This window comes from Strongylocentrotus purpuratus, unplaced genomic scaffold (assembly GCF_000002235.5).
Source record: "Strongylocentrotus purpuratus isolate Spur 01 unplaced genomic scaffold, Spur_5.0 spur5_scaffold_19, whole genome shotgun sequence".
In the NCBI taxonomy this organism is placed as follows: Eukaryota; Metazoa; Echinodermata; class Echinoidea; order Camarodonta; family Strongylocentrotidae; genus Strongylocentrotus; species Strongylocentrotus purpuratus.
In genome coordinates, this window is record NW_022145604.1 from 27,732,552 (window position 1) to 27,750,887 (window position 18,336).

At 37.0% G+C, this 18,336-nt stretch overlaps 1 protein-coding gene across 1 annotated transcript; it reads right to left on the reverse strand.

Annotated features, from left to right (window-relative positions):
* Positions 1–3,847: 3,847 nt before the first annotated feature.
* Positions 3,848–16,638, reverse strand: LOC373238 (gamma tubulin 2). Its single transcript, NM_214492.1, is given in 13 exon segments — positions 3,848–3,871; positions 4,381–4,572; positions 5,239–5,325; positions 5,794–5,868; positions 6,749–6,904; positions 7,723–7,878; positions 8,805–8,891; positions 9,439–9,565; positions 9,912–9,991; positions 11,654–11,722; positions 12,320–12,487; positions 13,695–13,807; positions 16,590–16,638. Coding segments are annotated over 13 exon segments (1,383 nt in total).
* Between the last annotated feature and the right edge of the window lie 1,698 nt (positions 16,639–18,336).

Here is an 18,336-nt window from a genome sequence, read left to right on the forward strand (position 1 = left end):
TATAATTTGCTGCACAGGGGAGATCTAGGGGGAGAGGCCGGGGGCGGCCGGGGGGGGGGGGGGGGGTTCGAGGTATATATGTTTTGTTCTCTCAACCCCGGCCCCCCCACTCAGTGTTATTTAGGGTACGCATATGCGTGTTCCAACCGACCCCCCCTTTTCAGCAAAAGTCCGGTGTGTAAAGTCAATACGGCTCGACCTTTTTCTTTTGTATACGAGCCTTTTTCAGCACCCCGGCCCCCCCCCTTTTCAGCAAAAGTCCGGTGTGTAAAGTCAATACGGGTCGACCTTTTTCTTTTGTTACGAAAAGGACATTTTGGCAACACGCATGCGGTCATTTCGAAACCTGAGTGGGGGGGGGGGGGGCCGGGCTCTCAACCCATCCCAGGGAAGGAGAGGGGGGGGGGGAGAGAATTTATGCTTTGGAAATTAAGGGGAGGTCAGTTATTCTCACTCCTACAATAGGGCCTTGCATCATCCTATTGATTTATGTTTTATGGTAATCATGAAATTTGCCCACAATTGTCCATTATATATTATACCCTCTTGACATTCCCCAACCCCTGAAAATCACTTCCTAGGGCAATTACCGCGTCTAGAATTATTTCCAACCCCTGAAAATTACGCCCCTCCCCCCGAAAATGGGAAGGGGGGAAGGGGAGGTCCACCCTGATATCAAGTTGGTTTTAATAAAAGCAGATCGTTTTTTTTTGGGGGGGGGGGGGGTGGTGTAATTGTTCTTGGGGGGGGGGGGGGGGGGGTTATTGTCCCGCTGGTAATTGGCCCGGGCTGATTGTTCTGGGGGTAATTGTCCAAGAACCTAAATTGCTTTTTTATTTTTTAAATTATTATCCAAAAAGCGGATCATTCTCAATGTGTTATGACTAAGGAAAACAAAAGTCATATCAAAAAATGAAAAAGAATTTTAATTTGAAATTTGTCTAGCATAGAGGCCCAAGTATCTTTAATTAAAGTGATAAGGCTTTAACAAAAAAATGATGAAACCCCTTTAGCCAAAAGTGTTGGATTGCCCTATAATTATATTTTTAAGTTCGCTAATGTCTTTAAAGGGAAAGTCCACCCCCAAAATAAGTTTGTTTCGATAGAGGCAGAATAATAAGAAAATCAGGTGAGTGAAAGTTTGAGCAAATTCTGAATGAAAATAAGAAAGTTATGAATTATTGAAGTTGTGACCAATCAAATACAAATTGGCAACTCTGTGACTTATTATACGAGCTCTCCTTCATTTGCTTTGTGCATAATATTCCATAAAATCATGTTTTCTTCGTTATTGATGACGGAATATATATTTGTTCCTTGCAGGGGGAGTATAGAAACATATTTGCAATTATTATATTTAGGGTGCATGTATGGTTGAAATTTTTCTTGAGGGAAAATGAAAATTTTAGATTTTTTTAGTACTGAGTAAATGGAAGTTGAGCTCGCATGATACGTCATAGAGTTGCCAATTTGTGTTTGATTGATCACAACTTCAAAAATCCTAACTTCCTTATTTTTAATCGGAATTTGCTCAAACTTTCACTGACTTGTTTCTCTCATTTTTCTACTCCTATTAAAACTAACTTAATTTCAGGGTGGACTTCCCCTTTAACGAAGGAATGTTGCCCAATAAAGGCCAAACGGTTTGTATTCTAGAATGTGACCATGCTAAACAACAAAGTAAAGCCCCCCCCCCTAGATTTTGAAATATGGCATTTCCACATTGTCTCTTATTAGAGTATGACTTATCTTATTCCCTTCAAATTATTGCTGCCTTTTATCAGAAGGTAGTGATACAATGCATGGGAAAGCGTATGTATTGGATTTGTTTAGACTTTACTCAAACCACACTTTGATACAGCTTTAGTTTAGTACAAACCAAAGAACAAAAGTTTCATTTGTAGGCACAATTTTGAATTGTTTATTTACGATACAAATAAGTAATTTACATCTTATAGACAACAGGCACTGCATTTACAATTTACAATTATATACATTTGCTTAAAGGCTATCACAGTATACCATATTGTGTACAACTTTTTTTCCAATATTAGTGGTACATGTATATTCACTGGTCAATTTCTGTACAGTTTTTACAATTCATTTTGCAAGTTGTAACGCTATTTAGTTCTTAAGAAATGCTATGCATAAGATAATAATATGACTGGGGTGTAAATTGGAGAGTCAAAAAAGCACTGTGAACATGGCTACAAATTTACTTCTCTTTCTCTAAGATGCCCAAAGAACAAAATAATGCGAAAACAACTAAGAAGTAACAGTACATGTATTTATAGCACTTTTCTCCAAAATCAAATCCTTCCACTATTTTAGAAAAACTAAATGAGCTTGATATTTCTACTGCTTTTAGTGCTCAATTGCATCTTTTTCTTGATACAAAATCTATGAACAAACTGACAAAACAACGTTCCTTTGCTGGCGAGTACTTATGGACATGTACCACTGGAAGACAATTCAAACAGTCCACTAATGCATCTGATCCACTGCCAAGGTTTATTAAATTTAATCAGGACCCTGTTTCACAAACCTTGTTGTCAATAACAAGTTGCAATAACTGTTATAAGCTACTGAAATCGTTGCATTTGATTGGCTGATGGCAAATTTGTCATAGAAATGTGACACTTGTTATTGGTAACAAGTTTTATGGAACAGGGCCCCGGACCAAAGATCTAAATATTATGATGATGATGATGATGTCTTCTTGTAAAGCTCTGTTGTTCCCCCTCTGATTGGCGCTCATGGTGCTTGCTCTACAATGTTTCACATATATAACAATCCTGGTCAGTATTTCAAATTAAGGTTATTTCCATTAGTTTTTTTTTTACATTAGTATTATTCTTGAGATGATGTCATAGCTGGGAACAGGGAAGTCTTGAGGGCTGACATGAGCATTGACATTGACCCTGCGCTCCTGATAGATATAGTTACTCCACAGCTAAGGTCCTCTTTCAAATAAAACCAAGAATAACAAAGACGACTATTTCTTTTCATTTACGAATCATGAAGACATACAAGGCATTGATCATGTTTCTGGCGTCTGATAATAGACATGTATCATTGCATTACAATGTATCATTTGAGTAGTGTACCAAATAGTGGAAACAATTTATATACATAGTATCATGATTGTATTCACATCTGATGAGAATTAATGTAACTTAGAGCCACAGAAAAACTGTTCAATTTACGGTATTCATATGACCAAAATTTTTAGTGCATGAAATAGAAGAAATGGTGGTAAAGCTTATTTTTGTCCAATAGCTGAAAAGCACATAAAGAAGTTGAGTCATTTTAAGATCTACGGAAGTGTCTGATTTATCTCTTGTGGAATTTTCCATCCACAATAATGTATACCGCAACTATTAAATTGTGATTTGATGCAATGAAATAAAAGAACCTTCAAGATTAGAAAAGTTTTGTGTTCAATGTTTGGATAAAGGTGAACATTTGTTATATTCTCCAAAGCTGATTTTTTAACATGAAGGTGAATTCCTTTCAGCAGTTTCAATCTTTCTGTGGACTTCAATATAGGTGCATTTTCCGGTACAGATGTAGACAGTTCGTATTTCACCGGGCTAATTGCCTCTAGGCTTCAAGGTCACTTCTGCAAAATGTCAGTTGCTCCTGTATATTAAACGTTTTAAAGGAAATACATTAACAGCCTTGGGAAACCCACTCTCTGTGACAATCCCATAGTGCAGATTGACATTTCCAAGAGCAGAGGCTGGTTAAAGATCAATAGGCGCAAATGTCCTTGTTTTTAAGAGTTCAGCGTGAGCTAGCTCCAACGATTGACATTGCCTATGGCTAGCTTTGATCCTCATTGTTCTCATGACTTGGAAGCTTGAGCGGCCTGGGGATAGAAAAGAAGAGAAAACAAGATAACACATTATTGGAGTATAATGATTAATTCAATTTTCATGCAAACCTATCTTACAATTACCCTTAAATGCACTGTGGCACTGTGTACTGATAACGGCTGCTGGAGCTAATGCTAGGGTAATAATTTCCAAAGCTCTTTGGAAGCGCCTAGGGAAGTTATATCAAAATATGTTATGAGCTATATAACAGGGATGCCAGTTAGAAGTGATCAGAGGGCCTTAAAATCACCTAGAATAAGCTATTTTGTAACTATGATAACTATTGTAACTTTTGAACTATGTTCTGAAAATAACTTGCCAGGACCTGAATTCAGGCTATTGCCTGAAAATTGGCATCCCTGATATAAAAACAAATTATTATTATTATCATCAGATAATGAATCGCCCATTCAAGTGTTAAAGCAATGTTCCTCATTCCAAGCAACTTATCAAAGTTCCTTATTCAAAGCTACTGATCAAAGTTCCACTGCACCCTTCTCACCTGCTGTGTACCCCATGAGATGTAATCTGGTTTGGTTGCAGCATGGAGCTCATCAATCAGCTGCTGGACGACCTCCCGTGAATCATCCAACTCATCAAGATTATCCTTGAAGATATTCTCCTTGCGGAACTGCTCCAAGAAAGCCTCACGCTTGCGGAGCTTGTCAAACTGGCTGCATGTCCTCTCAAACAGCTGGAGTGAAATACAAGCATAGAATCGATTCTTTACTCTCTTGTAATCTAGCAACTAATTTCTCAAGGAAAAGCCTTGTAGAGAGAGGTGTACCGTATTCTACAATTGAAAATCAAAACAAATTCCACCATACAAATAAATCCAAAAACAAACCAACAAAAAAAAGCAAAAAAAGTAAACAAAAACAAAACACGAAAGAACGTCAAACAAAAACAAATGAAACAAAAACAAAACCACAAACAAAAAAATATATAAAAAAAACAAAAAAGCCTCCCCTCTCTCTCAAAAAAACAACACAACAACCTGCAAATGTAACCCCCCCCCCCAAAAAAAAACCCCCAGTCATCCAGATATGCACACGAATGTAGTTGCATTGCCAAAGAAGAACATGTGTAGAAAATGATGCAAACCTTGTAAGGCATTAACCAAATTAACAGGCCACTCAACAAAGCAACAACAAATACACATTTCAGAGATCAATTTTTTTATGTGATTGCTGATAATACCAAATTGTTATAACCTGCACAACTTCGAATGCATTTCATCTCAAAAGAGGTTTCCTACAATTCAAAGAGAATGATACAGCAATGATTTATGAATGATTTCATATAGTCAGCACAAAAGACAACTTTTTGAAGGTGTATAGGAGACAAAAATGAAACTTACCGAGACAATGCTGGTATGGTTTGCTAACATCAAACCACTGACTCTGTGGGCTGTCTGGACGTAGGGAGACTTCTTAGAAAGAGCAACCTAAGGGATTTAAACAAAAAAATTACTTGAAATTCTGAAATTGAATTGCATGGATATTTCATGGATTCATTTGGAGAAAAAAATTGCTTCATAGTTGCTATCAACACTCCAAAGCTTATAACTAATAGTGATAATCACACTACTACTATTGTATTGACCCCCCTCCCTCCCCCTCAAGCACGTTTACATCATACGGAGTACAACACCTGATGTATGTATGTAACACTCCTGCAAGCGTGATGTGGTGAAACAGGGTGGAATGTATATTGCAAAGATTCGAGCATAAGAGTTATCATAATGTATGGTACAAGTTTATCTCCTCTTATTATACTGATGAGTTTGAGGGAAAAAAATTGAGAAAACATGCTGTAATGTTGCTAAATTTGGTCATTACAAAAAAAAAAGAGTTTCTACCAAACATACTAGAACAAATTGGTATCAAGTGAAGTTCAATTATTATGGATATACCTGGATACTTGCTGGTCCCCACGGGATGAAGTTAGCAAGTTTCCTTTCTCGTATTCTCTGCAGACTCTTGTGGACCTAAAAAGCAACAAAAAAAATGCATAATCCATGGCATTTTAGTCTCTTCCATTGACGTCATTAAATTATCTATGTGCTTTCATTTTTAATATTCTATCTCAACGAATTTCATGAATTGCTTTTGGGTCGTGTAATTTACAGCACACAACAAAACTGCAACCTAAATTCCTTTTTTTACAAATTTTGTTTCATGCTTCATAGCTCAGCACATTTCAATGAACGGAGCTTTCCAACAAAGCTTTACAATTCTCAGGGATATTCCCAACGTTACAGTAGTTGCTACATGAACATCTGGTTTTAATTTCAAAACGACTATTTGTTATGCCTGTTTATAAAATGGGTTAAAAAATGTAGCCAATGAAAGGCCTTGAAATGGATCACGTGTGCGTGCATTCATTTTTACCATATGCACAGGGAGTACATTTTGGTGATAACAACCGTCAATTTCTGGACTTTATACTCATACTGTAGACTTATCTGATGAAACAATAATACTTGTTTTTAGCTCATGCATTAGTGATATGCACTGCTCTTGGTTAAGTCACAATGAGATGGGCAACAATGAACTCATCAAGTCTTGTTCATTATCCTACCGTGTCTTATCCTGCGTGCAGTGCATATTCACTAACTCAGTCGCAAACATGTATTACAGTCAAACCTGTCTATAGCGACCACCCAAGGGAAACTCAAAAAGTGGTCTTTGTAGACAGTTTCATTTAGTACATGTTTCGATTTCAAGGGAAACAAAAAATGTTGTCTTTGTAGACAGGTGTTCTTTGTAGACAGGTGGTCATTAAAGCAGGTTTGACTGTATTTGTATACTGTATTCTGTGCCAGAAATTTGAAGAAATGAAAGAAAATAAAGTATCAATCAACATACCTGCGTGGGGTCCACTTCTCCCTGTATGATGTTGAGGATTGAGATATAGCAATGGCTGCTCTGTTTATCTCTCAACGTGGTGGAAACCATGATGTTCTTGGGCTGTAGCAGACGGCGCATCACATCGAGGACGGTCGTCTTCCTGACGCTTGCTAGCTGGGATTTTGAATGGAAGAGACAAGAAACGAGAGGTGTCGTGATAAGTGGTTTAAGCATTGAACTTGAAATTCAAAGGTCGTGATGTCGTTCCCGGATATGGCACTAATGTCTTTTGGCAAGGCATAAATCTACATTTCCCACTCCATACTCAATAGAGAAATGGGGACCTGGTAGGATGACGAAAAGCCTTTGTGTAAGTAAAGCAATACGCCCTCACAGTAGCCAAACGGAAGGAATAATGATGATAGTGATGCATTCATACAGCCCTATATATAGAGAGATTTATGCGACATGATTTGAAGTGTTCAATTTCATGAAGAAACTTTTCCAACATATTCAGGGGCGTCGTCTTCTAGCGGATACACCATCGGACTGTGGATCACACGGTTCAAGTCCTGTGGTGGCACTACTGTCCTTTGGCAAGGCATTAATCTAAATTTGCTACTCTTCACCCAGGTGTCACATGGGTACCAGTAGAAAGGAATTCCTTGAATGCTGTGACCACCAAAATCGGTAGTTGGGTTAATATTGGAGCGCCTTGAGCACCTTGCGAGGTGGATATGAGCACTATAAAACCAACCAATGATGTCCTTTGGCAAGACATTGATCTACATTTGCCACACTCCACCAGGTGAAGTAAATGGGGACCTGGTACAAATTTATTCCTTCAAATGCAGAGCATGTGACAGCTGCACTGCTAAAGCCATGCAGGGTATTTATGCTGCATTACTGTAGAGCACTTGGAGACTTCTGATAAAGTAAGTATTAGGCTCTATATAAGCAAATATAATTATTACTACATTATTATTATTTACCTTTGTATCTGTCCCTAGAGTGAGAGGTGTGTATCCAGTCATGAGGAAGTGTAGTCTAGGGGTGGGGATGAGTGAGGCTACCAATCCAATCAGATCGTTATTCATGTAGCCAGGGTATCTCAGCGTGGTAGTGCTCGTGGACATGATGGTCGATACCTAGAGTAGAGATTAGTCAGAATGTTGTATTTCATAATGAACAAAAAAAACAGGGGTACAAATAAATCACATGTAAAGATATAAAGCAAAATGTATTTGCAAACGTTACTCCTCACCTTTCAGTTTTACTCTCAATTTTTCCCACCACATAGACACTTGCTCCGTTTACCGCTTATTGCTAATACTTTAGTGCTTCTTTCACATGATTTCAGTGCTATTTACCGTAATGCTATTTAATTTAGATTTCTTTCTAATTTATGTTTCCAAATGTTGCAATAAGCTATATTTCTCGTATTTATACTGATTTATTTTACAAATTCAATATATCATGTTATGCTATGTTAAATATTACATTTATTATGTGTTATTAATTTTGTTTGTAAACTTTTGTAATTTGGCTAAACGCCGCGATGAAAGTTTTATTTGAAATAAACCATTTTGAATTGAATTGAATTGAATAGCCCATATGGCCCAGAACAATGAATTTACCAAAGCACAGTGTAACGGATCAAAGGAAGTGAAAAGGTGTGAATAAGATGAAAAATATCTTCTTCCTGGAGAATCTGGTTTCAACATGATAATAAGTTTTTTTCAATAAATGCAGATCAGCATTTTCAAATACATGACACTTTTAGAATAATCATTACAGATCAAATGTATTACTTTGCACAGGATATATATACAGAGATACTAGAATATTTCAGTTAACAATATGGACAATTTCTGCATTAAAAACCAAAACCAAAATCCACATCCCTCCCCAAAAAAAAATAATAACAAAACTAACTTTTCATAACCTATTATTACTTAACTTTCTAGAAATTGGATCACTGACTGGTTAGCTACCACTCAAACAACTAATGCTCTCAATGTTTCATTTCTTCATAATAACAGACAATGGCTGAGTATTTAAGAGACATATTTACCATCTGGTTGATCTGTAAGAAGTCTGGTTTTTGAAGATGAAGTCTCTCTGTAGCTATCCTGTTTAGAGCTGTGTTATCAAGTACAACCTAGAATACAAAGATAATAGGATAAGAATCAGAAAGTTGGGATTGAATTTTTTAAAAAGGTAAAAAATCAGGAATGTGCACAGAAATTACACATTAGGCATGCGATGTTAGCTTAAAGGCATTGTTTAACAATGTTAAATCTGAGATGCATGGTCCTATGTGTTATCAGTGTCTGTGATATGGTGTAATATTGAAGCCTTAAACAAATCACGCTTCAAAATGTTCATGAAGTGCCTCAAAATAGTACAAATCTTTGAGTGACCGGTGTTACCATACTCATTTTCCCCAATAGACTGTAGTGTTATGAAAAGCGTTTGGCGAACGGTTTTCAAATTTTGTAATTCCAATCATAAATATCTTGATAATCAGACAGACGATCAGCTTGTAAAAGTCAAGGGGTTCCTGACTGACCTAAAGGTTTATAATTATGATTGCAACATGAGCTAAATCCAGGATTTTGTTTCAAAATCTGAGGCAATGTTACTGAGTCACTTTACAGTTTAACATTCTTATAGATCACTGGTCTTGAAACCTTGAGAGAGCTTACCACACAATCACTGTTCTGGGTAAGTCTCTTCAATGTCAGCATGGAGTTATAAGGTTGGACTACGACATCACTGATCTCCTGCTGGTTAGGAAACACAGAGTAGGTCTGGATTAACTTCTTAGGGAACCTGTAGGAAGAGACAGAAACAAAGACAGAAAAACGCAAAATTACATGTTAGAATGTAACTTTAAAGGTAATACAAAGTTTTGGTACGGTTTTGCGTACATTTTGATTACAATATGGCGGCCTCGAGACACCATAAAACTTGAGCGAGAAATCCTGCATGCTAATCTAACTTCCGTTTCATTGGTTAAGGTTTGAAAGTATTTTCTGTTAAGTGCTTAGAGACATCGTTGATATTTATGAAACGGTATATACATCTAGAATAATATCATTATAATAATTCCAAATATTTGTATTAAGGCAATGTCTATGTGACCTTTGACCCTATGATGTCATCAAAGTGATCTCACCTGTCATTGAGCTTCTCCAGGATGTAGGATCCCATACCTGACCCGGTTCCTCCAGCGATGGAATGGGCCAATACAAAGCCCTATAAAGAACAGAAAACATTGATATCTATTAAAAAACATTTCTGTTCTCAACATTTTAGTTTGTTAAATTTCGTATTTGCCGGCGTAAAGGCCGCAGTATTTTTGGAAGAGAAAATATCAAAAAGTCGGGGTGCGGCGTATACGACGAAAGAGTACAAAAAAAAAAAAGAAGCTAAGTCAAAACCAGCATGAATTTAGCCATATGGGACTACAAACGGTAAAATAACTATACCACTATGGTACAGGACATTTTCAAACATCTTACCGACAATTTTATCTTGCATTGTTGACATGAAGATGAAAATAACTTCCTAAAACAACATTTGCCGATATATATCTTGATCTAAGTTTGTGCCAATGGGTTGCAAAAGTAAAGGAAGGGACCGTTTAACAGACAATCCGCGAAGCATCCATCCGAAGTAGCCATTTTGTTTTTCCATTTCATGCCATTTCGCATTACACCGTACATTGTGGTAGGTGTATATCGGACACCAAATATGCCTGCGATCACTTTTTTAGCTAAACTTCCGGTAAATTATAAGAATATTGATGAATTTGGTATCAGTTTCTAAAAATAAACAGTGTTTTAAGAGAAAATTACGATTACTTTGTTTTGTCCGTTTGTTTTTGTTTTTGTTTTTGTTTTTGTTTTTTTCCTTCCCCCCCCCCCCCCCCCCCCCCCCTCTTTGAAATGTCAAAGTTGGAGTGCGGCCTTATCGCCAGGCAAATACGGTATGTCTTACATTGTACTACCCTACTTGTATTACTGTAATATACTTTGTATTGGGTATTATTAAGCAACAGTACATCCTATATGCTTTAACTCATACCTGTGTATTAAGCATATGTAACCTCACTTTTTAGGTTTAATTTTTTTTTAATTGTAATTCTATTATTGAAAAATTATGTCCTGAAGTATGTTTAACTATAACTTATGTGTATTTTACTTTCTTTATTGAATCACTTGATGGTCGTGTGCCCACAATTATACAATTTTCACACAACTGCGCCAGGAGTGTCATTTTTGACAGACATGGCGCATTATTAATATTCACTATTATTATGCAGATGGGCTTGTCACTCTGTGGCACAGTACAAAATATTGTTAGGAACATAACCCATTGATCAGATACGTGTAAACAAGTCTTCATAAAATATGTGTGACATAAGAATTTAAGAAGCCTTCCAAATTAAGATTTCTGAAACAATACAGACACTTTCAACTGCAGGATGTCAAAGTTTTTACTCAAATGTTATAAATAGATTCACTGCAGTAATACAGAAGCTCTGATAGTGACAAAGAATCATTATTATAAAAAATTGTGCAGTAAAATATTTTCTTCTGTTACATTTAGAAAGAGAGTATGCGGGTAGGCCTAAATCCGATGACCGGGGTAATAGTATATCTGTAAAGAGCTTAGACACATCGTTGGATCGATGTATTGAGAGCTATATAAACACAGAATATTATTATTATTATTAGAGTATTGACATGCACATTGAGAGATGGAGGAGGGAGATCATGAGAGAAGTAGATGCAAGGAGAAGTGAAGAAAGTAGATTGAAAATGAGCAGATGCTCTGATAAATACAGATGAAGTGACTTGGAAAGACATGATCTACAGAGATCTGCAAACAAAAGAATAATTCCTATCCACTTACTTCCAAACTGTCACTGTTATCAGCTTCTCTGTCTATGATGTCAAATACCTCTTCATACAGTCTTTCACCCTGCAAAAAAAAAAAGAAGAAATTGTTGTGAAAATACTTCTTCACAGAGCTTGTCACCCTGTAAAAACAAAACTCAATTATGATTTCAAGTATCTCCTCTCATAGTTGCTCACCCTGCAAAAAAGAAAATGCATTCATGTTGAATACCTCTTTGTGTGATCATTCTGTCACCCTGCAAAGCAATAAAACAAAATAAAATACTAATACAGCATACTTATGAATACAATTAAAGATCTGTCAAAAAATAATTGTGTCTTACTCAAGCACTCCCAGGGATCTTTGACAATAACATAAATAAGCCAAGTGCTGCAAAACTAATCAAGTATAGACTTGACACAAAACCATAAGGACACATTAGTATAAAGAATCATTCACTGCAGAAATATAGTGCACATGGATACCACTTAGAATTGATCAGAGGGTCTGAAAATCACCTAGAATGAACTATTTTATACATTAAAAAGGACTTTTCTATAGCCTGAAAAGTGGCATCCCTGAGTGCACAGTAACCTTATATCTCAGCCACTGTAACAAAATATGAATAACTGTATAGCGGCTGGAATCTCACAAAAGCACCAACCAAACACCAAAACAAACCTGTGAATAGCCTGATGCCCAGTTGTTTCCTGCCCCACCGCCATCCTTAGAGATGAAAATATTCTCCGGATTGTACAGATTAGCATAGCGAGAGTTCTGGATTCCATGAATAACCCTGGGTTCCAAGTCTAGCAGGACTGCTCTAGGGATGTAGTGTTCATCGTCAGCCTATAATGACAGAAATAGAATTAGTGGTATAATTCTTTTTAAAGGAGCTTACACTACATGTTGGAAATAAAATCAGTAATGATTAGCATTTTGTGCTTAACACAAACAGTATTGGTCGACTGTTACCATTTGTAATTTTTCTTATCTAACACAGATGGCCCAAACTGTAAGAGAAACAGCATCTATTTTACTTTGCAGAAACGGTTACCTTAAAATGCCCAGAAAATATATATATATTGTACTAATTCAACAGAATAACATTGGAGTGAAAGTGAATGTCTCCAAATGAAGTATATAAGAAGACCTGTTATGAGCCCTAGAAATATCTGATGATTGAGAGTGAACTTGATGGTAATGACCCATCTAGAGTGGAGATAATGATTGCCAGTTATGCTCTGGTATGATCGACATCACACTAACTTTCATGACCTCAGTTCCTTTCAATGGAATTTTGAAGACAAGGGGGTTATGCTATATCTTGTGATGGTGTTATCCAATGTAAATACTCTTGGCTTAATTTTGCCCCCCCCCCCCTGAAAAAAGCAATAGGGCATGAGATGCAATTGAATTTTGAGTTACTGGTAGATTAGTTTAGGGCTTGTGCTAGGAAGATTCACTGATGTAGAGGTGTTGTGGTCCAGAGAATAACTCTCTGGATTGGAAAACACAAGGCATGGGGTTCAAATTACTGTTAAAGTTCTAATGTCCTTTGACAAGACATTACTCTAAATTTGCCACATTCCACCTAGGGGAGGTAAATTATAAATGGCAGAAATCAATTCATTTGCCTGTGCTAAATCCAACGAAATAATAATACACCATCAGGAGGAGCAATTTGCAAGACATGAGAGGAATACAAGACTCCACTTGTAAATGTTAATCTATGCATCCCTGAAAAGGCGTGGAATGTCATTGTTATTATGTGAGTGAGAGAGCTGGTCACCTCAAGCTTCTAATGGCCATTTATAGTTCAAGCTAGGCCCCATAGGAAAAGGCCCAAACCTTTTAAACAAAATATATATGATGTTTTTTATGGTGTTTTGTCAATTCGAGGGTGCTGATTCCAAAACGATAAGTGCCAGACGTAAGCCTTAAGAATTGTTCAGAAAATATGAAAAAACCAATATGGCCTAGAACAGAGCAGCAGCAAAAGATCTTGCTTTCCTACAGGCAGTGACAAGAAACGAGGATTGCCCGGACTTATTACCTGATAAAAGAAGACGTCTTTCCGATCAGTTCCATCGGTGGCAAAATCCTCCAGAATTCCTTCAGGGCTGATGCCATGCTCCAGACACAGCTGCTTCCAGAACTCCATCCCAACTAGAGATTGGAAGAACAAGACAAATCAAAGGCATCGTTAACAATGTTAAATCTGAGATGCACGGCCGTATGCGTTATCAGTGTCTGTGATATGGTGTTAAACATTGTTAAACGATGCCTTTAAATCTCCCTCCAAAATTTGACAATTTTGAGCTCTCCAATACCTGGAATCACTCATACATGTACCTTGGATAAAATTCTCTTATTTGAAGTTGTTGTAGGTCTAGTCCATGTTTAAATCTATTTTCATGTCATTGAATCAGAATGTTAAAAATTGAAAATGATCGGAAGAAAAAAAATCACTCATGAGTACAACTACAAGTTCCCTGAAAATCCATTGAAATGCAGGTATCGAATTTAACACACATTTCATTTTCAATGGGATGTCGGTGAAGTTGAAATTATGGCGGTTTTGTGAAACGATGCTCGGAACGTTAGTCGTACCATGATTATAAAAGCTAAATATAGCAGCAATGCAGGCAGAAAGTCAAAGAAATTAAATTTCAAAGTCAAACAGTCAATTAATTTCCTTCATCAGTAGGGACGTTGGTCCGAGAATGGGGATCGTCCGCATAAACAAGGATATCCTCGTAAACACGGACAAATTGCATCCTAAAAAATAAGGATCGTCCGCATTTTTGCGGATGTTTTTTTCATCGGCGCTCTGTGGGTTTCGGGTTCCCCAACCACGCGCAGGCGATGCAAAAAAACAGATTCCGCGTAAGAAAATAACTCCAGTTCACCGTCTAGACAATTTGGCTTTCGAAAGAATTGCTCTACAAGTATGGGTGTCTTGAATTTGGTAAACACTATTATAAATGCAATTGATGCTGGGAAGTTTTGTCTTGGTGTGTTTTTGGATTTATCGAAAGCATTCGACACTATTGATCATGATATATTATTAAGCAAGCTTGAGCATTATGGCATTCGTGGGATAGCTTTGAAATGGTTTAAAAATTACTTATATAATCGATTACAGTATGTAGTGGTTAATGGAGTTAAATCACAATCTAGGAAGGTAAAATATGGCGTACCCCAAGGCTCAGTCCTGGGCCCCTTATTGTTCTTGATTTATATTAATGATATTATAAACTCATCTCAGTTGTTTACTTATTCACTTTTTGCTGATGATACTTGCTTGCTCTCTCACCACAAAGACATGCATAATCTGATTTTGTCTGCAAATAATGAAGTTCACAATATATTTAAGTGGTTTTGTTGCAACAAACTTTTGTTAAATGCTAGTAAGACTCAATATGTTGTTTTTAGATCAAGGGGCAAAAGAATCCCAGATAATATTGACCCCCTGACAATAGGTGGTCATCTGATCAACCGGAGTCAAAATGTAAGGTTTCTTGGAGTTACAGTTGATGATCATTTAACTTGGAAAGATCACCTCAGCAATGTTTGTACCAAGGTCTCGAGGAGTGTTGGTGTGATTTTTAAGTTACGCTTTTTTTTACCAGAGCAAACTTTAGTAACTCTTTATAATGCTATCATTATGCCTCACTTAACTTATTGTAATGTTGCATGGGGAAATACGTATAGGAGCCATATAAACAAGTTAATAGTCCTTCAGAAGAAAGCTATCAGGCTCATTACAAATTCAAATTACAGAAGTCCAAGTAATCCTTTATTTGTGCAACTTCAGATGTTGCCTCTTGATGAATTAGTCTCCATGAATTGTTTGATATTCATGTACAAATCTCAATCTGCTCAAAATAATTCATTTTTAAAAGATGCGTTTATTGTTAATTCGACTGTCCATTCGTACAACACACGTCAGAGAAATCTTATCCATCAGCCGTTTGCGAGAACACAAACTGCTTCAAACTCTTTTGTAATTAATTGTATCAAAGAATGGAATAAGTTGCCACAAAACATCAGATCCAGTCCAACACTACCTATGTTTAAACATACATGTCGAGAATATCTTTTTGAGAGATTACAAAATATGTTAAAGTAAATCCTGGAAAGCCATGTGTGTATGTGTGTATGTGCGTGTGTCTGTGTGTGTGTGCGTGGGTGTGTATGTGTATGTGTGTTATCTTTTTTCTGTTCCCATATTTACTCATTAGTTATCATTGTAAATATGTTTTTGTCATCGGTTATTCTAAATACTGGTATTTTGTTTTTGTTTATGTACCTTTTAAGGGGCCCCTTATCACAAGCTCTGCTTCTCCGGGGTCCCAAACCTATCATGTTTTATATTTCTTTTGTGTCAATTGATTGTAAAATGTTGTGTTTGATTGGTTTGAATAAACTTGAACTTGAACTTGAACTTGAACTAGACTACTTTTAGGTTGTCCGTCTTCCCAAGGATTTATCGCTAATAATTAAATAACGTGAAAGTCTCTGTACAAAGTCAATGTAAAATGCATCAAGAAAATAATTGAGGAATCAGTTTTTTACATCGCCAACGCACGGATTGGAAATAGATCTAAGAAACGTCTGCAATAATAATGTGGACGTCTGCGTTTACGAAGCCAATCCTCGTTCATGCGAACAATGCTCAATTTCAGACCAGCACCCCTACTGTATATGTTATCTATTCTGAGCACTTTATTTAGTCTCTGCTGGTGAGCTCCAAAGGCTCATACTAGAAGGCGAAAAATAAAAGTTACAACTTTCGTTTAATACAGGTAGATCTAGATCTAAGTTAGACTACTATCACAACATCATAATGAACGTCTGGGACCGATGTAATTTATATTCACTGCCTCACGTCACGTAATCAACAGCCACTTTCTCCCCTTTGAAATTCACAGTTTATCATACTCACTCTGGTTCCCACATTGTCCTAGCTGTAAGGTAATAATTTCTCGAGGCATAATTGTTAATATAAAGCGTATTTAGCTCGTTTTCTACAAGGATGTGTTCGAGGATTTCGTTTTCGTGTTGGCGCTAAATTTCGGGAAAAGTACTATAGAGGGCGACATAACAAATATAGCAACAATCAAAGAAGGAGTTTCTGACCATTCGAACAACGGTACCCCCCCCCCCCCCCTGCCTGCAAAAACAAAAGTTACAATATCATTTACACTATTATCAGTGCTATCAGATTCACCAATATATAATTTGGCATAATTAATGCAATATGCATGTAGGTAAATTGTCAACACAAATGATTTTCTATGAATTACGTTTGTCATTTTCTTCACATAGGCCTAATCAATCTACTTTGAAGTATTTCATGAATATATACATGTTCAATTTTTGTTTCCATTTACCTTTCAAAAGATTTATCTTCTTGGTTCTTGGTTGTTTGGTCCTCCAAAATACTCAGTCTGAATTTTAACTGGAGGTGCGGGTAGGGTGTATTTGTTTCCATAATTGTAATAATTATTATGCCTATGTATTTTGAAACAAATATTCATTATACCATATGAAGAAGTTTTCTAAGAAACACAAAATTAATACAAATATCGTTTTCTGCAAAAGTGAACTTATCGGACAGGGCTCACTAGAAATTGTACTTGGATACGGGTATCGGAGTTCATATTAGTTTGCACTTTAAATTTGCCTCGTGGATTTAGGTTAAAATTAAAAAAAGAAGATAGGGAAAAAGAGGTTTAATAAATTGTCCAGAAAGATACGGGAAAAAAAGGATAGACAGTCAGGGAGGGAAGAGGAAGGAAGGGAAGGAGAGAGAAATAGAAAGAAAGAGAGGGGGAGAGAGGGAGAGGGAGAGGGGGGGGGGGGTTCAAAGAGATCAAGTACACTGAAAAAATCTTGGCAGGACAGTGAAAAGGTAATTGCAAAATAGTTGTATCACATCAACCAAACGCAAATATTATGTGAGCCCAATAGATATTTCTTTTATTCAATTAGGCTGTGCAAAAGGGAATAAATATTTTTTTCTTTCTGATTAGCCTATATTATGTAACAGTAATATAGTAATTAATTTTTGAATCTTTTAATATGAGCATAATGAGGGGGTGGGGGTCAGGCGCGGATCCAGGGGGGGGGCCGAGCGGGCCTTGGCCCCCCCCCCCCCCCGCAAAAAAAAAAAAAAAAAAAAAAGAGAGAGAAGAAAGGAAAAGAAGGGAAAGAGAAAGAAGAGAGAAAGGGAAAGAAAGAAGAGGAAGAAGAAAAGAAAAGGGGGAAGAAGGAGATCGGGGAAGGCGAAAGGGCCTTGCCTCCCAGGCTGTTGACCCCCCCCCCCCCCCAATCAAAAAAATAAGAGAGAAGGTAGGAAAGGGAAAGAAAAAAGGAAAAGAGGAGATACTGGCGTACTGATAGGGGGGGCTTGGGGAAATCAAATTCAAACGTGGTTTATTTCTAATTCCACAACGGGGGATTACAAATAATGCTGAAATGACATAATTTCCGAGATTTTTCCTCACTTTTTAGTAGATTCCTACATGTCAGGGCCCGAGGTACGGCGGGGATCGGGAGCCCCGAGCCCCCCCCCCCTACTTTTTTGAAAAAGTATATTAAAGAGAAATAAAACAGAATGAGAGCAAGAAAGAAAGAATAGTTAACTGCCAGTGTTGAAAAATAATGAGGCATCAAAATATGCTCATCTG